This window comes from Aphelocoma coerulescens, chromosome 1 (assembly GCF_041296385.1).
Source record: "Aphelocoma coerulescens isolate FSJ_1873_10779 chromosome 1, UR_Acoe_1.0, whole genome shotgun sequence".
In the NCBI taxonomy this organism is placed as follows: domain Eukaryota; kingdom Metazoa; phylum Chordata; class Aves; order Passeriformes; family Corvidae; genus Aphelocoma; species Aphelocoma coerulescens.
Window position 1 is genome coordinate 4,873,341 of NC_091013.1, and position 24,099 is coordinate 4,897,439.

The window sequence follows — 24,099 nt, forward strand, 5'->3', positions numbered from 1 at the left end:
TTGTTGGATAAAGGCCTGTTTTTAAGTTTTCCAGGCGCACTGCCACAAGAGCCACGGGATTTGTGTCACCTCTAATTTAAACTGCTGCTTTAAGATCCATAGGCACCTTATATGCTGTCTGTGTCTGACACAGCTGTCTTAAGGTGGGACAACTCCCATCAGGAAATCTCTGGAGGGATAGTTTAGACTAGACACTGAAATGTTTATAGCTGAAATTAGGAGAGGTGAATTTTCCCATTCCCCATTTCCCTACCCTGCCCAAGCTGCACTATTACTGAGAAACCCCAGGCAAAACAAATCCTCTTTGCTGCCAAGTGAGGTCTTACACAGATTCCTATTAAAGATAACGAGACTGCACCCTCTGAATTAATACCTGGAATTCAAGGTGAGGCCTTAAACCATTGGCAGGCCCGTGTGGGGTCTCCTGAAGCCAGAGAAAGCTGTCCTATGCATGGGATATCCCGTGTGCATGGGACCCATGCTGTTTGTCTGCTTGCAAAATCAAATGCCTGGGAGCATTGTCAGTGAAACCATTAGTGCACAGAGGGAAGGAGAAGGGACGTTCTAGATTGATGCTGGTTTTAATATATTTCTGACTTCAAGCCATAATTGCATCCCTGCTGCTTATTAAAAAAAAAAAAAAGAAAAAAGCAAAATTATGTTGTCACTTTTAAATGGGGAATTCCTGACTATGAGCTGAAATGATGCTGCCTTCTGATTTAATGTTTTTCTGTGCACTAACTGGAAGCAGTCAAAGGCAAAACTCCTGCCCTTGTTCCGTCTTACGTAAAATGCCCGTGACATGTGATGTGCCTGATTGTAACAGGGACAGAACTGTGCCCCGAGACAGATGTGTCAGAACAATATTGAACCCCTCAGAGTTTCAGCTGAGCTCTCACAGGGATTGTATTGCACTTCTAACCAGATCACCAGGGTTTTCCTTGTAATCCCTCCTCCTTCTTTCCAGGTATGGGTTCGAAGGGGTCATCCTCTCCATCTATGGACTGGATCGAGAAGATCTGCATTGTGACAAAGATGACACCTGCCATTTTCAAAAATCAGAGGCCATCCTGAGAGAACTGGATGTAGAAAATGCCAAACTTTACCTGGACTTCATTGTTCTTGGGATTTTCTTCTTCTCTCTGCGCCTGATTGCCTATTTTGTCCTCAGATACAAAATCCGAGCGGAGAGGTAAAGGAAAAGCAGCTAAACCAATGCAGTAGGAGAACTTTAGACATGCAATAGAGGGCACTTGACATTGTCTCACTGTGGCAGGCTGGTCCCCAGTGCCCAGCCCGATGCTGTCCTGACCGAGCCCATGGAGAGCCACAATGGGATAGTGGACATACAGTGTTAAGCCAATCAGTCCAGTTGGGTTGGGTCATGTTTTCATTACACTTTCTAGCTTTAACTAGGAAGAAGAACTAGAAGGGAATTTTGCACCACAGAATATCAATACCGAGGCAGTGTAGCTGTAACAAGAAACCTGGCTGCAGGAGCTTTCCTTTTGAAAACCGGTTTTGGGATAAGGTCACCAGGATCGGTTCTGGTAGCCAGAATTGTGTAATGTCATCTCTAGTTGACAAGGTAATGAGATGCAAAATGAGGAATGCAAAGAAAATAGGATTCTCTCATATTTTTAAATTCAGAATTTCATCTTTGCGGTTTTCTATGTATTATTTTGCAATTCTTTTCCACAGAACTACCCCTTCTGGCTAAAAGTCTGTAAATGTATTAACAAGGTAAAGACATCTTTTTAATATGGATACTTTTTAAAAAGAAACCTGAAGTGATTCAAGTAATTATTTTTGTTTCTGTCTGAATTTAGAATTCTGGTGCTTTACTTGTCGAGCTGGTCTCATATCTGAAAACTGTAATGATAGGAGGAAAAGGCAGATTCTGAATCTGCACTAAACCTCTGGTCCTATTTGGAAGCAGCACTGGATAGCACATGCAGTTAGACATGGTCAAGCTGTCACTGAATGGTTGAAAAAAATATTCTTTTGCAGTGTCTTTAAATCCTTAGTATTTGTAATATTTTGAGATACTAACTCTGCTCATTATCTGTTTGATCTACCTCCTGCAAATGAAAAAAATCACAGCACTCCAAGGCTCATTTTCAATTAAATTGTGAAAGCAGGATCTATCCCTAAAGTGATTGTTAAAGGAGTGCAAGAGCTGTCCACAGATTAAAGCTTGGGCTACTGTGTTAAAACACCTGTGACTGCCTCATCCAGAGGTGTTCATTATATCTGCAACACACTCTGTGTAGGACTCCCCTCCGAATACACAAATGACCTTGTAATGCTGCAGGTCTAATTATGCCAGGCAGTTTTGTTCTCATCCCTAAGTCTACATGGGAATCAATTGATCGGAACATCAATGAAACTGTTACTTTGGGTTACTTTGTAAATTTGGCAGGGGGAATTTGGGGTCCAAGTTGATGTGAATTTTGTCACTGATTTTCATGGGTTTGGATTTTCAACCCAAAATGAATCCACCATACTCACACTGGACACCTTGGCGAGCTTTGGTGCAAACTGCACAACCTTCTGCCGTGGCTGTGAATTTATCTTGGTGTCCCAGACCCCCAGGTGAGGCCTGCAGGTTCTGTAAATGCATTATTCCCATCAGGATGCTGAAGTCTTGTAGGTTGGAAGCAGCTCAATGTCAGCAGACCCTTGAGGAGCCCAACAGCTCATGGCAGCAGAGCAGATGAGAGAGACCTGGTGCATGTGCTGGCCCCCAGCAGTCAAAAATTCACAAAACTCTTCCGAGACTCCATGGCTGTGTCTATCCTAGTGAAATAAACAGTGCCAGGGCCAGCTCTGTGAGTCCTCAGACACCTGGGGCCATTAGGAATGGCCCCTGTACTGACTTCTAAACAGCCCAAACACTGTCTGGAAAAGCTCTGGCTGGGCTGGGATGAAGGTCTGCCATTTAGCAGGGAAGACAGTTCTTTCCCAGTTTTCCTGGCCCGTGCCCAGGCTCTGTTTGATTTACCAATACAGACATAGACTGTGTGTATCTGTTAAACTCAGGACATTTGAACTAAGCCTGTGGTCTGGAAGGCTTTAAATCAAGTCACATATTTTAGGAAGGCTAGCTGAACTTTCCCTGAAAATAAGGTTGACCTGTGAAAGTAAAAAATCAATCTTTACTGAAGAAGAAAAAACAAATTCCTTGGATAGCCTCTTTGCATAATTTTTGTTGCTGTTTTTTCTCAAAAAGCTTTTGTACATCTCTGCAGCTTTTCCAGGCATAATCACGAGCAGGTACAAACCCACATGGCTGTCAGATTTGAGAAATTAAGAATCTGAGCTATTCTAAATAATACTTGTGGCTATGAACAGTTTTTAAATAAGGCACAAGCTGAAATCCCTTTGGCACAACGTGCCTTGATTATTTCATGACTCTCAAAGTATTTGTGAGTATTACAGGCAGTTCAAACACTTTTTGCAAGCAGACAGAGGACTACACTTGCCAAATTACTCTTGGGTTGCAGACATCTGCTCCAAGCTGAGGTCGAAGAGTGGGACATCCCTGGCACTGAATACCTTCAGGGTTCATGTTTTGTGTTTACCAACACCATTTACCAAATACCACCCTGACAACCCCTTGCAGAGTTCCAGATGAGGTGACTTTGCTGGCACTTCAACACTGGTAACTTAAAGGATGCTGTTCTCTCCCATCTAGACCAGTTTTGCAATGTGAGTTCCTTGGATACTGTCTTGTTATCTGTGCCTGTTCCTCTGGTTTTAGACTTTCTCATTTTATGTTTTCAGCCTGCAGCATGTCCTCCTGTACTGTAACTTTGTGTTGTGTTATAGAAGCCAAAAATCTGGTCCTCCATGGGTGTTCCTGAGAAAATTCCTGCTCTGGGATAATTTTTGTCACTCTTTTTTTTTAAGATATGCTTTTTCCAGCCTTCTGCTGGCAGCATTTAGCTGGAAGTTACTATTCTAAGGAATGCTTCCAGACTGTAGTATCCCAGTAATTCTCTGGAAACTCAGTGATACACATAGATGAGATAGTAATTTTTTCCCTCCCTAGCTCTCAAATTAACAAATGATCTCTCTTTTGTCACTGCTCTGGGACAGAATCATTTAAAATCCATCCCAGTTATGTTTTCATGTACTACAAAGATTTTTAATGTAGTCTTAGGTTGGCTTTTTTTTCTCTTTATGTGGAGATAAATTCTAACAGGCTGGTATAAATCACATTCCCAGGCTAATGGGCTGAGCATGCATGTGCTGTTGTGTTGAGCAGCACTTTGTGAAGCTCTGGAGGCTTCACTTGGAAGAATAACAAGGCCAGCAAGATTCTGAAGACTTCAAATCCCCAATTTTCAAATCTTCAATTTTATAGCCATATATAAAGAGCCATAACCAGTTTGAAATCAATGCCACTGTTACCATTTGAACCACTCACAGTCTGACTAAAAGTTGTGTAAGAGGCTAGAGGTTTCTAAAGGTCACTTTAAAACTGAATGTATGATTTTTGTTGGAATTGTAGGAAGACTTTAGTGTCCTGTTGGCCTCCTTGTTATATTTTGACTTGTTTTGACACTTTGCTTTGGTTACTGTGTGCATTAGTTAAGACTGTAGGTCCTTCACCCTTCTTTTGTTGTTTTTCTTCGTGGAAACTTGCCTATAATCTGAAAAACCCTGAAGGTTGTTAAAAATAACTTGAAGCTTCATTATTTACAATTAAATAAAAGACTTGGAAAGCAGATTCTACTCACAGGAAATTGAGAAGATTCCGTTGTTACAGGCCAAAGGGAGTAAGAGAAGACTGACTGGTGCTGAGATGCTCTTCAGCTCTTAGAATTTAGAGCACAAAGTCCCTATTTTCATTAAAAGAGAGGAATATGTGCACATGTAACAGGGAGAGCTGGTTATGTAAGTGGGAGATAATGAACTTGAGTCCAAGTACTGGATGTCTCAGGTGATTGACAGTTCGATCCACACTTTTGTGTCAAAGTCTGTGTTCTCAGCAGAAAGGAATGTTTTATTAAACCCTCGTTCCTGCAAGGACGTGTGGTACATACTGACCTGTGCCACCCCAGTGATCCTCACAGAGGATCTTACCTGTCCTAATTACACAATGCTGGGTGGATTTTTGGGTTCTAAGAATCAGGGGGAAGGCCAGCAAAGCAGATATCCTGATGGGAGTCTGTTACAGACCACCCAACCAGGATGAAGAGGCAGATGAAATATTCCATGGGAAGTCTTGTGATCAATCCCCCTGGTTCCTGTGGGAGAGTTTAACTTGCCAAATGTCTGCTGGAGATACAACACAGCAGTGAGGAAACAGTCCAAGAGGTTCCTTGGGTGTGTGGGAGGTAATTCCTGACACAGCTGGTGAGGGAACCAACCAGGGGTGGTGCCCCACTGGACCTGTTGGGGACAGAGAAGGGCTGGTGGCTGATGTGATAGTTGGAGATCCTCTTGGGCACAGTGGTCATGAAATGGTGGAGTTTTTGGTTCTCAGACAGATGGAGGGGTGGGAGCAGAACTCCTGCCTTGGACTTCCAGAGGGCAGACTGTGTTTGGGAGCTGGGTTGGCAGAGTCCCTTGGGAGGCAGCCCTGAAGGGCTGAGAAGTCCAGGAAGGCTGGAGTTCCTGGAGAAGGAAATCCTAAAGGCACAGCAGGAGCAGCCCATCCATCCCCATGTGCCAAAGGACGAGCCATGGGGGGAGAAGGACCAGCCTGGTTAAGCAGAGAGCTTTGGCTGGAACTCAGGGAACAAAACAAGGGTGTATGACCTTTGGAAGAAGGGGCAAGCAACCCAGCAGGACTACAAGGATGTTGTGAGGTTATGTAAGGAGAAATTAGAAGGTCCAAAGCCCAACTAGAACTTAATCTGGCTAGTGCTATAAAAGACAACAAAAAATATCTCTGTAAATATAGCACTAAGGAGAGTGTCCATCCTTCATTGGATACCATCCTTTATTTCCTACCACAACAGCCCCATAGAGTGCAATTACTCAGGAATTTGTGTGTGGAGATCCATTTATAAAGTATGATCATGTGAAAAGCTGTTGGGAACTAGAAGCAGGCAGAAAATGACACCTTGTCATGTCCTCTGTGACAGCTTGTGGCAGGCTGATCACTGCAGTGCCACACAGCACTGGTGAGTGCATAAATTAAGTGCTGAGTGCCACTGGAGTTAATCAGGAGCTCTGCCATTAATGAACAGGGGCAGTAGCATTTTCAGGGATCGACTCCTTCTGCCCTCCTCTTGAATACCTGTTTCCATAATACACCAAGAGGTGGTTGTGGTGTATCCCACTGAGTGACTTCTATAAACCCACATATCACTCTTCATATTACATGTCTAAAAGTTTCAGGCTGAGCCTGCATGCATAGCAAGTTTCATTTTAATTCTGTTTAATGCTTTATTCCTGTTTCTGTACATATTTCACATGGAGTTTCTGAAGGAGTAACTGTACCACAGAGCATAAATCTAGCTTCAGTCTTTTTGTTACTTTGAAATCTTACAATGAATGATAATTTTATGCAGTTGTCAGCTGTAGAACCTTCTTTTAAGAGACTTAGATTTCTGTTGAGACCTGTTGCCAGCACAGTAAAACAGAGGGTGACCACTCAAGGTGTGTCTCCTTTGGCACAAAACACATCCACAGCCCAGCCTGCATTCTCTGCATTGGTTATGCCTTCAAGGCACATCCAGCTTTTGCTGATCCATTTTTTTTTCTGGGGGCTTCCATGCAGCTCAGCCTGTGCTTGTGTCCCTTTTTTCTGGGTATTTGTGACTGCTGTCCCCGTGAGGTGTGAAAGTGAACTGCTTGGGAACAATGCAGGATGGTTAAAGGTGGAGGCATGACTTTGAGACTTCTTTGAGCTACCAAAAGTCCAAAGTGCTGGATCTCTGGGTGTGCTTTACTCTTTCAAGAGGAAAAAACCTAAAAAGTGTCTTTTTAAACAGATTGCAAGGCAACATGGAAGCTTCTGCTTTTAAAGGTTGAAGAGGTTTTCTGCTTCAGTGGCATCTGTGATGTCTTTTTTTCTGACCCCATGGTAGTTTATAATAGTGGCCCATTTAGGGTAATCATTATACAAATTCCTTTCTGTTACTTCCAGAAACCAGCTTTCCTGGCCTCAGTGCTCATTATACCAACCTTTACAAATGTGAATGAGCTGCTGAGCAATTTTTTTTTTTTTAATTGAGAAAATTACGGCAGAAGAAAATTAAATTTGAGAAGATTACACTGATGCATCTTTTAAAAATAAGATAACAAGCCCTGCAGTGGAGCCAAGCCTTTACCTGTGTCAGTATGGATTTATCAAACACCTTATCTGAGTCAGCTGACCTTATTGTGAGATACTGCCCTTGAACCTGTTTCTGAATTACTTAACATTGGGTTCTTTTGTTTTTCAAAGCAAGAGTCAATGCAAGGTATGATTTTAAATCAGCGTGCTCAAGTGTGCATATTCTGTGTATCTAATCTGTCACTGTTGTTTCTGTAATGCATTTGCATTACTAGGAATCAGTTCTATTCTGCTTCTCTAGAGACCCTCGCTGCCTGCACGCTGTGATATATTTGCACTGTTGTAGATATATATACATATAATGTAATTATATTATACAAACCATGTCTTTTTCAGGTTGCTTGTTACCTTTGTAGTTTATGCTTCCCGGTACAGTGGACCTGAGTAAAAATGTGGGATGTGGGGCATTCTGATGATATATTACAGTAATAGAGAAATCTTTGTATATTTCTGTATACTTAATACCTGTAAGAAAAGATTTGTATGTGCATTATTTTCCAAACTTAGGGCTTTGTTTTCTGAGACTAGAGAACATTTATGATAATGTAACACACACACACACACAAAAAAATCAAATAAAGTGTTATTATTTTCAGACATTTGCCTTTGTCTCTGTTCTCACTCTGAGGGAGGTGGAAGGTGTGTTGGTAGTGATACATTTTCACTGCCTGTTCCTTGGTTCTGGCAGCCAGCAAGGACACAAAATTGCCCATTTCCGATTGTGGTGGTTTCAGGTAACTCCCACTACAGGTGGGTTACAGAAATATCCAGTAAAAATCCTTGAAAACATCAACTGCAGTCACACTGGGGGTTGGAACTAGATGATGTTTAAGGTTCCTTCCAAACCAAACAGAGCAGGTATCAGGGGGTGCTTCCCTGAGAAACCCTACACAACTGAAGGACTTCCTGAACCAGTGGAATGAGTTACCTTTGTGTTTCCATCCAGTTTGGGTGGATTTTTCTTCCACAGACTGATCTTCTGTTCATCTTGGCCTTGCTACCTGCAAGTGGTAGCAGATGTTCCCTGTGCTGTTTCAGGGCAAGAGGTGGGAAAGGATCATTCCCTGTTTGCCTTTGCTTGGCACTCTGGAATGTGTGGCTTTCTTCCTCCCTTCTCCCCAGCTGAAGAGAAACCCTGTTTTTATCCTGCCAGTCACCCCTGTCCATTTCCCATTTTACCAAACACCTTTCTCCCTCATTCTGCCACAGCACCTGTGCAATGTTCTGCAGCCCTCTGTGCATTTCTGTCACCAGGAAATCCTTCAGCTGGTTTAGGAGACAGTATTTTAATTTCTTGTGTTTCTCCTGAAGATGCACATTGGCCAAAAACAATATGCTTCCTGTTTCTGCTGGACTGCTGCTTCCTACTGCACTGGCAGGGAAACTCCTGGGCAGAAATCTTGACCTGTGTGAGTCCCCAAGAACAGTGTCAGTGCCAGGAGGAGGGGTCAGTGTTGGTGTCCTGTGCTTTGGCAAATACTCACTTGCCTTTCATGCAGCTTTAAGGCTGTTTCATGGTGTTTTGGGGTGGCCTTTCATGCAGCTTTAAGGCTGTTTCATGGTGTTTGTGTGCTGGACTTAAGGCCAAGCCTAAAAAACATCACTGTCCTTGTGCCATCCCTCCTGACCTCCACAGCAACAAAATTACCTGCCTTGCTCACTGCAGTTCAAAGAAAACTGCCCTAACTTTTACAAGTACCCACTCAGAAATAACACAAGCAGTGATGCTTAAAGCATGAATTGCCCTAAGGATGCAAGAGGATTGCATTTTCAAGACAGTTTTCTCATGATGACAGAGATCATACTTTATGTTACGATTTATAGCCCTGGATATAGTACTAGATGGAAGGAATTATGTTCCCAAAAACTAAATGCCTCCCTGTGCCAACTGGTGTCCATAAATCAGGAAGGGAAGAGGAGGAACAGGAGTCTTTCATAGCCTGAGTGGCAACAGAAATTACTTTAAGCATTTTACATGGCAGTTAATGCTATTAAATAACTCAACCATAAACTTCTCATTAGCAACACTGCAAAAATTAATATACCTCACATGCAATTACCATCCACTGTGCTCTGCAAATGGATTCATAACATAAAGAGCGTTCGAAAATAAAGGAAACTTTCTTTTCCAGTAGCTGTCCATTTAAAGCCTGCTTTGGAATGCAGGTGGAAAGGCACAGGAAGCCAAAGAAGTGGGCAGAGTAAGAGAGATGGGCTTGTTGAGCATGGGAGGGTGCAGGGATCTGAGCAGTGCCCAGGTGAGCAGTGAGCAGGGGCTGTGCTGTCAGCCACCAGCACTGACATCTTCCCTTGGGACAGCCTTCATGAAGGGCTTGGTGGGAAGTGTTGCCAGCCCCATTTAGGGCAGAAAACTGTCAAGGGCTGGATTAGTCAAACTGACACTAATTGCATCCATTTCTGTTGTTTAGTGCTTTTTAAATTTCACAGCCTTGTTTGGTTTTGTGTCCTTTTTTTTTTTTTCTCCTGTGCCTTTTAGATTTTTTCAAGATCTGTGAATTTTATTATGCACTGTTAACTCTGTGTGATGGCTTTGCTGGATTCCTGACATTCCCATTCCGAGCCTGTGCCTGCACACGCATGGGAAGGCTGAGAAAAAAAGTCAGTGCTATCTCTTCCACAAACAGAAAACATTATCAAAACATGAAGCTGATCCATTGTCAGCCTCTGACAGCAAGAACACCCCTCAGAATTGCAGTGTTTCCCCCAGTTATTTCTAGCAGAGTCATTCTCTGGTCCTGCTGCCTGTTTTGCTGTGCTGGGCAGGTGAAATAAAGCTCCACCTGTTCCTAGGATCTTCTTGCTCATCCCCATGGCACCTGTGGAGTCAAATATGAAGTAGATTTTATGGCTTCATCAAGAGTCTTACAGGTGCTTGTTGTCTTTCTCCTGTGTAAGAATCAGACAGTAACCCCAAAGTCCTTAAAACAGGAACAAAAGGGACAGTAAACCTTTTTACTGTGCTCCTTCTGTTTGTTGAAACTCATTCTGTGTCTTGGTGCAGCATCCCTTAGATGGAGCATATTGCCAAGTCTCAAAAAGTGTAAGAAGCAGGGGAAATCTCATTTTGTGGCAGGGAGGAGCTGGATTTTACTCACCAAATTTACTTTTCATGAATCTTTCTGGGAACACCACAGGCTGGAGTGTCAGTCTGCTCTGGTGGCAAGTCAGACCCCTGGGAATTTCATAGAATTTCTGCAACATGTTTAGCAGTTAAGATATTTGGCTCAGCTGCAGTGATATATTCTGATTCAAGACTTCCAGATTCTCATATAATTGTGGTGTTTTAGTATTGAATCCTTAAAAATTGCTGTTTACCAAAACAACCTTCTGTTATGCTCTGAAACAGAAGCACATGTTGAAGGAAGCCTGAGAGACCTAACTCAGAGACAGATGGGAACAGCACCCTACAGGGGCCTCTCTTTGTCCAGTGGCTTCTCCAAGGGGGATTTCTGGGTGCCACAGTGGGTGTGCAAAGGGAGACCACAAAGCAGAAGAAGTTATCATAGCTAGGTGAATAGAAACACTGGTCCCCAGCAGAAAAGTACTTTGTTGTCTTACCCTGCCCAACTCTGGTAAGTAGAAGTTATATAAAATGGAACTTCATGAAGTGAAAAATGGAAATTTTACCATTCACTGTTGGGGGAAGGAGCACCCAAGGACAGCAAACTGGAACAAAGCTGCATCCTCTTCTACAGCACCTGCGAGTGCTACCCAGCTGGTTCTGGAACATGAGTGCATTCTGCATTGCAGCACAGACATTTTACAGCAAAGTCTGTTTGTCTGGCTATTTTCATCTAGTACTGAGAGCATGTTTGTTGTCCCATTGTGCACCTGGGGGAGTGCAGGAACTCATGCCTTCTGATCAGTGAATCACTATGATTCTTATTGTTTAAAATACACTCCACTCACATATCTCACAACTTTGACATCATACCCTATTTACACACTTTGCTTACTTATACATTCTACCTACTTATATATTTTACAACTTTTACATAATACTCTACTCATACATTTCACTTATTTATATATTTTATAACTTATAACTTTCACATATCACACTACTCATACATTTTACTTGCTTATACATACTTACACACATTACTTTACTTATACACCTTAAAACCTTTACCTGATATTCTACTTACACATTTTACAACTTATCCATAATACAGTACACATACATTTTGCAACTGCTGTGCATGAGATCTCACATTGCTTGATTGGTTTCTCTATTTTGCCCAATGAGCTCTGCACACACTTTTCTGACAATATGATTGGTTTTAATCCAGTGTGGCACAATCCTTTTTTATCTATTCCTTGCTTTCTTGGTATTTAGTTTTTCAGCTTCTTTCCCAATTTAGCACAGTTTACCTTTCAGTCCTTGATGAATTCCTGAGGGCTCTAACAGGTGGGGCTCCTGATCCAGGCAAAGAGTCAAGATGATGACAGCAACAAAACCCATCCAATGATCACCAGCCAAGTTAGCCCAGGAGATCCAACCAGCAAAGGACAAAAAACATACACAAACCTGCCCCACCTCTCTCCTCAAACCTTCAGACTGGAGCTTAAAAACCCTCTTGGGGCTGATGTGCTGCAGCTGAAGGTGGAAAGGCCAGGTGAAGCCAGTGAGGGTAATTCCAGCCTGGTCCCACTCTGAGGGCTCTGGTAAAAATCACTAAAAATGGTTTGGCTGGGGCACACTGTCAAGGTTTAAATACTTTACAACAGTGGGGTGTGCTGGGACAGGGACCATCCATGCTCTCTAAGGTATTTGGGCAGCTCATGTTCATATACCAACACTGGCAGCTTTCAAATGCTTTAGAAGGCTCAGATGAGGAAAAAGAAACCTGAAGAGTAACAATGGACTCTTCTGCCCAAAGAGGACTTTTGGTTCTGGCAGAGTGCTGCTTGGAAAACTCATCTGAGAGCTTCTGAAACTCTCACCTGAACTTTGCTCCTAAGGAAGGTTTAGCAGCCTGCACCTCAGAGAGAGATTTCCTTCTTGGACTCAGTCTGGCAATGAGTGCAACCTCTTGGAAACTGAATCTGGGTCCGGAGATCATCATTCTGCCTGGGTTTAACACAGAGAGCCAGGTTTGGTTGTTGTGTTTTATTTTCAGTTCTCTGAGCTGTTTAATGGCATTGTGGTCGAGTTTTCAAGCTTTAGTAAAGCAGAGACCTGTGGCAGCACTGTGTGATTTAGCTGCTCTCAAGAGAGGAAGATTTCAGTTTCCATATTCTTTTTCACTTCAGTTTAGCACCTTGTCTGAAATCTTTCTTTTGAACACGAGCTTTGCCAAAGGAGGTGTGTGACACTGTAGCAGGATCCATACCCTTCCCAGAGTCATTTGGGAACGGCACCTGAAGGAAGTGACACATTAAAAAAACCACTTTTTTTGGAAGTGTTTGCAGTTAAATCCCTTGTTCACATGGCTACGGGTTTGTTCTTCGTTGCTAGCACCCATCTGCTCTGAGCTCCTTGTCTGTCCTAGTTTTCTCCCATTACTTCTCCATGTCAGCCAAACACAGCTTTCCTGCATTGCTTCAAAATGAACAATTTCTGAGACCTTTTCCTTGGTGACAATTGCTTTAAAAGCCGGTAGAACATCTTCACTCACTGAAGCACCATTGCAATCAATCTGCAATGCCAAACATGCTCTATTCAGCCCTTATTAGAAGCTGGAGCTTTGGTGGCACTCAGCTGCCATGGTTGCAGTTTAGGACTATTGGGTGTTTGGGATTTTAAACGTCATTCACTGTGTAATGGCCTCATCAGCACAAAGCCTTCGTGTCACAAATTGACACAAATGGGTTCCTGTAGCACCTTTGCTGACGAAAATCACAGCGCTGACCTACTTTTTTCCCCCTTTGTGTTGGTTTGACACAGCCTGGTTTTTGGTGGGAGAAAAGCTGCTCAAAACTTCTATGTGGGGCACAGAGCCAGTTGCTGAAGGTTCTGATGATGGGCAGGTTACTAGCCCAATTGGGCAAGTTGGTAACGCCTCTGTGATGACACACTGAAGAAAGGAAAAACCACAGGAAGTTCTCTTTCTTCTCCCAAGGGGTGGTGAGGCAGCTGGGGGGGTCCATCCCCACAGGGGCCGCGTGGCCAGAGCCCTCCCGAGGCCAGGACTGTGTGGCCAGGGCCCTCCCGAGGCCAGGACTGTGTGGCCAGGGCCCTCCCGAGGCCAGAGCCACCCGTGCGGTGCCGGTGAGGACAACGTGGCCAGCAGCAAGAGACAGAGAGAGCGATTCCCTGATGAGGAGCCCGGACGAGATCAACCTCTCAATTGCATCTTACAGACACCAACTTTCTTCCAAGTCAGAGGAAAAGGAAAAGTGAGGACACGTGAGGAGAACCAACATGGCAGCAGCGAGGTCAGTGAAGAAATAGGAGAGGGAGGAGATGCTCCAAGCGCTGGAGCTGAGATTCTCCCGCAAGCCGTGGTGAGGACTACAATACAACAAACCCTTTCATGAGGTGCATGGGGGGGTGCAGAGATCCATGCACAGCCTGTGAAGAAAAGCATTCATGCTGGAGCATGTGGATACTGAAAAGCTGTAATCTAGTGAGGAACTCGAACAGAGAGAGAAGACCCTTGCTTTTAGAGAGAGAGGAAGAGAGCCTTCACTTCCAGACTAGAGCAGCTCATCCTTAAAAGATGAAACCCCATGAACTACAATGACCCACGCTGGGCAGTTGTGGGAAGACTGCTTGGCATGTGGGAGGGACTCACCTTGCAGCAGGTTCGGGTGGGACTGCTGCTTGTGGAAGTTAAAACCATGCTAGAAAAGTTCGCAGAGAACTATCTCCCCTGGGAAGGATCCCACAGCACAGCAGAAGAAACTCTTTTCCTTAAGCATACTGAAGAAAGATTTTTAAGAAGTGAAATACTGACCAAAACCCCATGTTTTGTCTCCTTGCATGGTCGGTGGAAAGAGGGAGGGACTGGGAAAGAAAGGTGTTCTGAAGGTTTGCTTTGGTTCTTGTTACCCTTTTTACTTTTAATTCTGTTAATAATAAATTTCCTTTATACTGTTTAAGTTTTAACCTGTTTTGCCTTAAAGCATTTTTTTTTTTCCAATAATCCTTATCTCAACTCATGGAAATGGAGTTTTCAATTTCCCCTCCTCTGCCCAGCTATAGCAGAGGAAAATAAGTAGATGGTTTTTTTCATGGGTGCCTGGCACTTAGCCAGCATCACACCACAACACCCTTCCAGAAAAATATACAGAACTTTGTTTACTTATTTAGCACTCACTGCACGGCAATGCAGGTGTGCAGAGCTGCAGGTACAAAGGGTGAGTCTCCATTCAAATCTTTTTCTCTCTGAGGCTGTAAATGGGGCCTATGGACACTGCCTCAGGTGAGGGGAGCCCTGAGAGTGACCCTGAAGGGGAGGAGAGGAAGGTCCCTCATTTTGTAGCCACATCTCTGCAGGTCCTGCACACTTCTCTTTGGTGTGCACTCCTGTTTTGGGATCTCACTTTACTCTGCCATGGCTCTGCCTGTTGTCTTCAAATCCTCAGCGGCTGTGGCTTTCACTCTGTTTCTGCCAGCTTTATTTTCTCACCAAAAATGTTAATTTTTAGAATTCTAGGCAGTTTTTTCTGGTTCATTTGTATAGGTGTGGATAACAGTCTACCTAGAGAGACCTCGAGCACTTACCTACTGTAAATTCACAGAAATTCATCCCTTTGGACTTAGTGATGATGGCAGATCCTTAGGTAATAATTATTTGTGATGTGAGCAACTAACTCTGATTTATAACCCCAAATGTCTGGAGCAGCTGTGTGACCCTGTGGTGGCTTAGCTCTTGGGAATACTTGGCCTCAGCACAGCAGTTCATGGTTTTTGCAGGTGACATCATGCCCAGGGATGATGCTGAGGGCACTTGGTCTGTTCAGCCTGGAGAAGGGGAGACTGAGGGGAGACCTCACTGCAGTCACAAGTTCCTCGTGATGGGCAGAGGAGGGGCAGGCACTGATCTCTGCCCTGTGGTGACAGTGACAGGATCTGAATGAATGGCCTGAGGTTGTGTCAGGGGAGGTTTAGGTTGGATATCAGGAAAAGGTTCTTTCCCCAGAGGGTGGTTGGGCACTGAACAGCTCCCCAGGGCAGTGGTCACAGCATCAGCCTGACAGAGCTCAAAGAGTGTTTGAACAACCCCCTCAGGCACAGGAATTCTTGGCGTTGTGCAGGGCCAGGAGTTGGACTTGATGATTCTTATGGGTCCCCCCAACTCAGCATTTTCTGTGATTCTGTGAAACACCTCCAAAGACCTGCAGTACACTGCTCAGTTTATTGCTCATACTACAACCAGTATCCAACCATATTCAAATCACATTATTGAGCCTGTTGGAAGTGGTTTATGAATGACTACTTTTTTACCTGCCTGGATAAACTTACTCATCACTAAAGTATACTGGGATAAATCAAACCACCAAGGAGGCATGTTAAGGAGGAAGTTTTTTACAATGAGGGTGGTGAAAGGCTGCAACAGGTTGCTCAGAGAGGTGAAAAGTCCCTGGAAATCCCTGGAAAAGTTCAAGGACAGATTGGATGGGGCTGGGAACAACCTGATCGAGTTGAAAATGTCCCTGTTCACTGCAGGGTGGTTGGACTGGATGACCTTTAAGTGTCCCTCCAAACCATTCTGTGATTCTGTGTCTCCATCCCTCTCTCTCCTTGCAGTACAGCCTTGCACAACAGTTCTCCTCTGCTGAGCCCTGAGCACAGTTTGCTGCTGCAGCAGTCTCAGCTCACCCATTTTATTCCCAACAGGGGACTCAGAGGCTCTTTACTGGGCTCTTTACCGAGCTGGCACTCAGCTGAAGCAGGGAAGCATTCGAGCTGCTGTGCTGAGCATCCAAGACTCCCAAGAGACAGCAGCCACACTCGACACCAGAAGATTCTCCTGTGTCTGGTGAGACACAGCAGCTCCATTTCAGGTTTAGGCCAGGGTTGGGAGAGCCCATGTGCTGCTTTTAGTGTGGCAGAGACATTTTCTGAGCGTGACCCATGGGACCGACTTGTGAACACCAGAGACAGGGTGATGCAGAGAGCAGGAGGTGTTTGAGTCAGACCAGCACAGTGATCAGCTAACAAAGGTACCCTTCCCTATGTCTCAAGGGGAAAAAAAAGCCCAAACCCACAGCTATATCTATATAAAGGCAAACCCTGAATATTTCCAGCACTCAGAAGGACGAGTGGCCCATGTGATGCCAGCTAACAAATTCAAGCAGTCACTTCCAAGTGTGAAGTGTAACTAACACAAAAAGCTGAGTGCTGTGTTCCTTTTGGAAGCACTGGTGGCTGCTCCCTCACCAGCAGGTTGCTGACATGCCAAATTTCCTGAGAAACAGAGAAATACACAGCTTTAAAATAAAGACAGCCAAGAAAACCTCACAAGTTGTGGCGTACTTCTTTTATTACAGTGAAAACCTGTGCAGTGCTAGGCTACGGAGAGAATAAAAGCTACCAGTAACTTTTCATCAGAAAGGAGTCAATCCCAGATAAAAAACAGTCTAGAAATCATGACTGTTGCAAAATATAAAGTCTGAGTTGGGACCTCCGTCTGTTGTTCCGTTGGAGTAGATCCAAAGATTGCAAAGTTCTCGATGGAAGTTTCTCCTTTAACAAGCTGGGGAGGTAAAGAGGAGAAGCAGATTAAGGAACATGTTTTCTCCATAAATCACACAGGATGCTAGGAAGTGTTTTGCCTAGATGTAGGACATCCAAAAGGCAATTTTTTTAGTGATTTCAACCAACCCCCCCTATGTAGATGTTTTTCCTAACTATGACTCAGATCAGTAAAACCAAATTATGGTGAATTGCATGTAGTACAAAACGCAATGTGGCTGAGGCTATTGGTTATTAAATATGCTGAAAGGTCAGTCAGGGGGATCAAGCAGGGGATCAGAAATCTCTGTAACTTTCATTCCACATTTCTAAAGCAAAGCCTTTTATCTCTCATGCTGATAAGGTGGATGTGAGCTGGGTGGCTGCACTCTGCCGTGGCATTAGCTGAGGGCTTGAGCTCACACCTGAGCCCAGACTACCACATTGGCCACAAATCCTCAGATGCACCAGCAACACCCCACTCTCTGTACAAGAAGCTGGTTTTTTAGAGTTTGGCCACCTTTTCCTGCTCCCACCCTTAGGAATCTCTGGCTGGCACAGCACACCAAGCCTGGGTGGAGCAGGGACTCTACCAGGAGCATCCACAGGGACACAGGAGACATCTCCTGCAGGGCATTACCTTCCTCCATGACACGGTGGTAGAAGCACCAGGGGACACCGGCAGGGTGTGCCCTGAAGCAGCAGCCCTTCTTTGTGCACTCCCAGGGCTTGATGCCGGGGTGGCCGCAGTTTATCCTGGTGTAAGGATTGTTGGGACACATTTTCTTCACTGTGTAAAGCAAAAAAGAACAACGAAGGAAGGAAGGAAGGAGAATGTGTTACTTCATGCTCCGTCTGCCTGGTGATGTAATTCACAAATAAAGGCAGGACACAAAGGTGAGGTCCCTGAGTACGTCCCTGACGACCTCTGAACCAATTTCAGGCACCAGATTCACCCAAATCTTCACCCAGCCTCGTAGGCAAAACTAAATACCAAAGGGTGATGAACTGCTGCTGTGGCCCAGGGACCACAGGAGGCAAAATTCACCCCTGGAAGTGTCTGGCAGCAACACATCTTTACCTATCCTAAATCCAGCAATGGGGTGAGAAGTCCTGTGCCTCCCACAGTGAAAACACATGCACTGGCCTCACACCAGGGTTTTATTCATGACCTCACCCCAGAGCAGCCTGGCTAACACAGGGAGAGGACCACCCAACCCTCTCTGCGTGCCAGCTTAAGTTACAGAAAGGAAATAAGGAAATAAGTCTTTTAGGAGGAAATCACAGCTCTGCCAGGTACTTAAAACTAAAATCCCAAGGAAAGAGATTATTCCACCCAGCTTGAATACTTCAGTTTTCCTCTGATGGAACAGTTCTGTCCTATGAAAATGGCCCTGTAAGTTCCTGCTGCTTGTTTTTCAAGGTTTACAAGAATTGCAAAGAGTGCTCAAAAGCAAAACTGTTTTTTCCTACTCTAATTCTGACCCCTGTTGACTAATCTTGATTTATATCAGGTTCTCCTGTTGGGTAACATTGCCTTTGCACCTTCACTTCCTTTCATGTCGCTGCTGAGACTGCCCTGAAGTTCTCCTAAGGAGGAGTTGTGCTGTCAGCCCAGCAAATGTAGCTTACACTGAGTTAGTTAACACAGCTAATTACACTCAGTTACTTAACACAGTTATGTAAAATATACAGCTAATCCTTGGAAGACTGGGAGAGTAGCTGTTATCCTCTCTGAGAAAATAATGGCAAAAAATAGAAGCAAGATGCTGACAGATGTCAAACAAGTAGCCACACAGCAAACCCACTTCAATAAGTGCTGAGGATCCCTTGCTCTACCCATGGACAAGACCACAAATGAAATTGAAATGTCTCTAAACAATCAGCACAGGTTGTTTGATAACTAGAAGCCTAAAGAAAGAGGAAATACATCGTGTGAAGAGGATGAGGCAGAAATCTGATGGCTAAGCAAGGCTTGACTTTGTGTTTTCCTACCACTGGTCTCCTAACAGAGGTTTGTGCCCACTTTTCTTGCCTAAGGAGAGAAGCAGAACTGCTCCCTGGTTGTAGACATTTCTGGATAATCAAACACAAGGTAAATCATTGTTTCTGGCAGAGATATTACCTTTCTTTGGTTTAGGACTGTAGCACCAGGGGACACTGGGGACTGAAGCGTTGAAGCAGCACCCGATTTTCTTGCACTCTGCTGCTGAGATCCCTGGGTAGCCACAGTTTGTCCTCTCCCTGGCAACCACTTTACACTGGCATTTTGCTGTTCAGGACAGAAGGAGCAAGTTACAGGGTGTCAGTCTGTGCACTTGTTAGAGGGATGTTTATCAGATGCTCACTGGGAACGATGCTCTTTCCCTAGATGCTTTCCATCTTTTCTGTTCCCTGCCAAGACCACAACCTGAGTGGTTTAAAAACTGCTTTTAAACTCCTACCAATTTTGCTCAGGGCTGTACATCACCCTTTGAGAGTCTGTGGTCTCACTTGCAGCCCAGCCAGCCCAGCACAGTGTGGTTTGTGGGCTTCGAATCAACCACACCAAATGGGAAATCCCAAGAACTTCAAATATTACGCTATTAAATGTTTGCTGCTTTGCCCATCTCATGTGAAGAGAAAAAGAGTTAAGGGTCCAGTGGATATTCAAACAGGTGTAAAGATACAAAATCTTTGCATTCTTGTCAGGTGATTATAAAATATAGGATGGTGTGCAAATAGCTGCAGCTATGCTTCTAACATTTTAAGTCTATTGCACAGTCAGCCACAACCAAGAATTTCTGGAGCTGTCCTCCAGCTGTCATTGCTTTCCACTCCTGGAGTTGTCTAAATTACTTTTCTTTTACTGAGGAGGCAGATAGACTCCTTTAAAACTGTATTCACGTGGCAAAGCAGCATAAGCCAAATGCCAGAAGACAATTTAGACAAAGCTGGCTCCTGTTCCAGCCCTGGTCCTGTTCTAGCAACCTCCTCTGCCTTTGCAGTGGGTTCCTGGTTATTCCACCAACACAAAGAGTTCACCTGCAGTCTTTCACATTTTGCTATAGACCTCTCTGAAAAACATTTAAAAGTAGGCTCCACTTTGGGAATAAAGAGCAGCACAGAAAGCCATCTGCTGTCTGGTCTGTTAAAGCTGCCAGGCTCTGGCTGCAGTCGGTGGGATGAGGGTCCCACACGTACCTGGAAGGCAGCAGGAGGTGGATGTACTTACTTGGAGGTGCAATTCCCTCTGCCAGGGTGCTGAGGGCTATGACGAGGGTGATGGAGAGTGCACAGACCACCTTGAGATCCATGGCTCTTGGAAGAGGAGCGCTGCTGCTTCCCCTGGAAGCCGCGGGTTTTATGCGCTCCTTGTGTTTGCCCAGCGAGGTCTGATAACATTGTTCCATCTGCTGCTTCACCCAGAAGGTTGGGTTTTCTTTTGTTTGGTTAGGAAGTGTTGCCATGCATATTTTGATACCGCGGAGACAAATTTCTGGGCTCCCGTGAGCCATTGATCACGTATCTATTAGGTACTTATAGATACATATCTATTATGTGATCCTATAATCTATCAAATGGATGCTGCTGGGTGCCTCTGGGTGCCAGAGGAACCTCTGGGTGCTCTGATTTCATTAGAGTATTCCAGACCTCTGGGCGGTTTTTATTTTCCAGTCACTACTGAAAAATAAGTGAAATATGTCCTATCCAGGTGTATCTTTTCTGCCTTAGTTTTTCCCTGGCCTTAAGGTTTTGGTTATGCTTACTCTGAAACAGGTAAGGGAGGAGGGCTGGAGCTGTGACACCTCCAAGCTTCAGGAGACCACTGTGCACCTGAAAAAATACATAAACACAGAAAGTGGCAGGTGTGACTGTGAAATACTGAGCCCAGCTAAGGCCACTGCTGGTTTCCACACAAGAGGATTTAGCAAAAGAAGGTAAGATCAGGAAAAAAAAAGCCCAAGAGGATCAACAGCATAGAGACACAAGAGAAGAAATGAGAGTTTCTGTATGATCTCAGCCTGCCCCACAGGTGCTGTGCTTGTCCAGGAATCAGTCCTGAGTGTCCCGGTGTTATTTTGGAGTTGCTGCCCTGTGCAAGGTCCTGTTCCAGGGGTGCCACAGCAGGGGCTGTCCCCACTCCCTCTGCCTGATCCCCAAAGCAGAGCAGCACTTCCCAACCCATCCACCACCACCTGCATGTGTTTTGCCAAAACCAAGTTTCTGAAGCAGCATGTTTGACCAATTAATTCCCTGAGTGGTTTTCTCCTGGTTTAAAGGTGGCCTCCAAGGCAGCCTTTGGGCTGTTTTGGGACAACAGGCCTTAGGACTTGGACTGATGAAGGCTTTATTCTTCCTTCTGGACAATTTTCTACCATTTACTGTAACATTTCTTCTAGCTACTTCTCAACTCTTAAACACAACCAGAGCAGTGCCAGGGAGGGGGGGAGAAGCAGTGGGCTGGTGGGACCATCTCTGCACCCTTCCTACAGGAGGCATCTGCAGAGCAGGCAGGGCTGGCTGCAGCCCCTTGGGTGCTCTGCTGCATCACTTTTCCAATGGGAAATCCACCAGGTAACTCTTCCTGTTCATCAGCAAAATAAAGAGATTCAATGCACCTTGTTGATCTTTGACAGAATTGTGTCTCCTTGCTTTTGAATATTACATATGAGTTTGTTTTGTTCATCTTCCCATTACAAAGTTTAAAGTGAGAACTTTCAGCTTCCACGGCTGTGTTTTGGAGGAAGTTATTTGTTGCAAGGTATTTCCAGCAAAGGGGGAGGGATTTTGTTCTACAAGGGAAAAAGATAATAGGGTTCTTTTTCCTAAAGGTTAACTTATTTAATACTTGATGGGCTCTATTTATATCCATCCCTATTTAAGACATGGGTGGCATTTCTCACAGAAAGTCACAATTCATAAATTAGATATTTTGTGTATCCTCTATTTCACAAGATACCAGGCTGCAGGCAGATGAGGGCTGTGCTCCATCACTCAGCAGCTTGTATCACATTTTTTACCTCCATCACTTAGAGAAAATGCTGGCCTAAAAACTTTAAAATCCAGTTTTCCCCTTATGTACAAAGGTCCACCATGATGCCTGTCCAGAGAAGTCATGGGTAGTTTTTCCACCAGCTTTCTCCTCAGGGAGCAGGAGGTGAGGTTGGCTGAAGCACTGCCCGTGCACGAAGGGAAAGCAGCGATCCCAAGGTGGACCGTGCTGCTTTCGGACCTCCACGGAATTCTCAATAGATTATCAGCCCATCGTGTGAGTCAGCTGAAACTGCAGATAACATTTGTCACTCCTGCTCCTTTCTGGACATTAATTTAGCCCTTATCTGCTGGCTGTCACCTCTTGGGCCCGATCCCAGTTGCGGGCACAAAGGCAAATCTACCCCCGAGCTCTCGCTGCGGAAAGAGCGTTTGATTGGCATCGTAAAGCAAACACAGTGCAATAAATGAGCTGCCTGCTTTCTGCCAGGGGATTACTTAAAGAGCTTTAATATGTTTATATAGCAAAGCCTCGAAAATTATCTGGGGTTTCCCTGTAAATGTGTTTCCTTCTGTGAGGCCGGCTCCTACCTAAACCTTTTGGTAGCTCTGTAAAGGATCTCAGGCTCTGCAAGTGCCCATGGCCAGAAGGGGCTTGGAGGGCTCCTTCCTCCTCTCCAGGCTCCGTGTCCTCCCTCACCACCCTCCCCTGGTCCCTTTTAGCTGCACTGTGGAGCTCTCATTTCCTCCCCAGCAAGCACGTGGAGAAATCACCACGGCTGGTATTGGATCTTGCTGTGGATCAGTGCCAGGCTGCAACTCCTTATTTTGCTAATCCAGAACTTTGGAAGGATAAGGGTATTTTTTTCTATCTCTTTTCACTTAAAATAACCAGCAAACAGAACAACTTTGATTTTCGTCCTAAGGGGAGTGTTTTGTCCTGAAGGGAATTTCCTTTTTGTGGTAACTGGTAGTTTGAATGCTGACATGAAGAAATCTGTCACTGGGCCAACAGCACTGCATGTGAGCCCACAGAGTAAATCCCAAGTTTTGAGTGCTCTCTAAAGTAAATCATCATAACAGAGAAAAAAAAAAAGCAGTGGCAAAGGAGAGGGATGTCTGCAATTTGCTCCTTCCAGCCGTGCAAGGCACACAAAGGCTTGAGCTGGCACATAAAATTCCTTAAACCAGGACAATACCTGTCTGTCCACCAGATAACACCGAGGGGTCAAAGTACAAACAGAGAAAACCTTGCATCTTAATTCTGGGAATGGACAGCTCAAAATAACCCCTGGCATCCATGGCTTTGATAAAGATCCTTACCAGAGATGTCTAATGCAGTTGTCAAAATCAACTTGAACTTTGTGAGTTCAAACTCCTTCAGGGGAATTTTGTCAAAGAATATGTCATTTTTACAAACCACAGACAGTGCTGGAATGGGACTTTTGTCACATTTCTGTGGCAAACATCCTTGCTCAAGGTGAAAAGAGAGATTTAATTACTGAAATTAATCAAATATGTAACTCAGAGCTGAGTCAGATCTAAAAGCCTGAATTTCAGCATCCAATACACTACAAAAATGTTTGGTTGTGATGCAAAGCCCAGTGACAGTTTAGAAATACAGATCTGAGCCTGTAATTTTTCCTAATGCTTCTGGGATCTCCAAGCAGTCCATGATCTCAGCATTGCCATCATTTTTTGTGAGCACCAAAATAACACCAGAAAATCCTTGCTGTTCCTGGAATGAGGTGGGGATCAGCCTGTGGAGAAGAGGATGCACTGGCTGGAGCCAGCAAAGCAGGGAAATATGTATTTTGTTTCTCTTCTAGACCCCATCAGATTTGTAGTGACCCAGAGAGGGGAAGAAACTCCTGAGAAATGCAGAAGATCTGATTCAAGATGTGACCATTGAAAGGTCTTGTTATGATAATGGTTGTGATACATTCCAGTTTACCATGCCCCAGGCAATGACGGAGTCCAAATCCTGGCCTATTACCTTCTAAAAAGGGAAACATAAACCAAGACTTATTAAATTGAGCTTAAAGGAAGAGTAAAGTGTGTGAAATGTTGGCAAACAGCAGGGTGCTATTGAAAGACACAATATGAAAAACTCAGTAAATATTTACCATCGAACAAAAAATATGAAAAGGATGTCCTCAGGCACACATATAGACCCAGAATAATT

The 24,099-nt window shown here is 44.4% G+C and overlaps 2 protein-coding genes and 1 long non-coding RNA gene across 4 annotated transcripts in view; 1 reads left to right on the forward strand and 2 right to left on the reverse strand.

The window, feature by feature from the left end:
• ABCG1 (ATP binding cassette subfamily G member 1) overlaps positions 1 to 7,853 on the forward strand; it is a 52,697-nt gene extending 44,844 nt beyond the window's left edge. For both annotated transcript variants that reach the window (XM_069018369.1, XM_069018457.1), the window contains exon 15: positions 968 to 7,853. In XM_069018369.1, coding sequence (XP_068874470.1) covers positions 968 to 1,196 — 229 coding nt within the window. In that variant the 3' untranslated portion in view covers positions 1,197 to 7,853. The remainder of the gene's footprint in view (positions 1 to 967) is intronic.
• A 1,231-nt stretch (positions 7,854 to 9,084) lies between these two features.
• LOC138117683 (uncharacterized) lies at positions 9,085 to 11,854 on the reverse strand. The gene is made up of 3 exons (XR_011154794.1): positions 11,690 to 11,854; positions 10,943 to 11,036; positions 9,085 to 10,131 (listed from the first exon to the last, which is right to left on the reverse strand). It is a non-coding gene; the product is annotated as an uncharacterized lncRNA (long non-coding RNA).
• Positions 11,855 to 16,889: 5,035 nt separating this feature from the next.
• LOC138117689 (trefoil factor 2-like) lies at positions 16,890 to 20,324 on the reverse strand. The gene is given in 5 exon segments (XM_069028223.1): positions 16,890 to 16,962; positions 17,581 to 17,730; positions 19,066 to 19,212; positions 20,155 to 20,278; positions 20,280 to 20,324. Coding segments are annotated over 5 exon segments (474 nt in total). The 3' UTR covers positions 16,890 to 16,954.
• Positions 20,325 to 24,099: the final 3,775 nt, after the last annotated feature.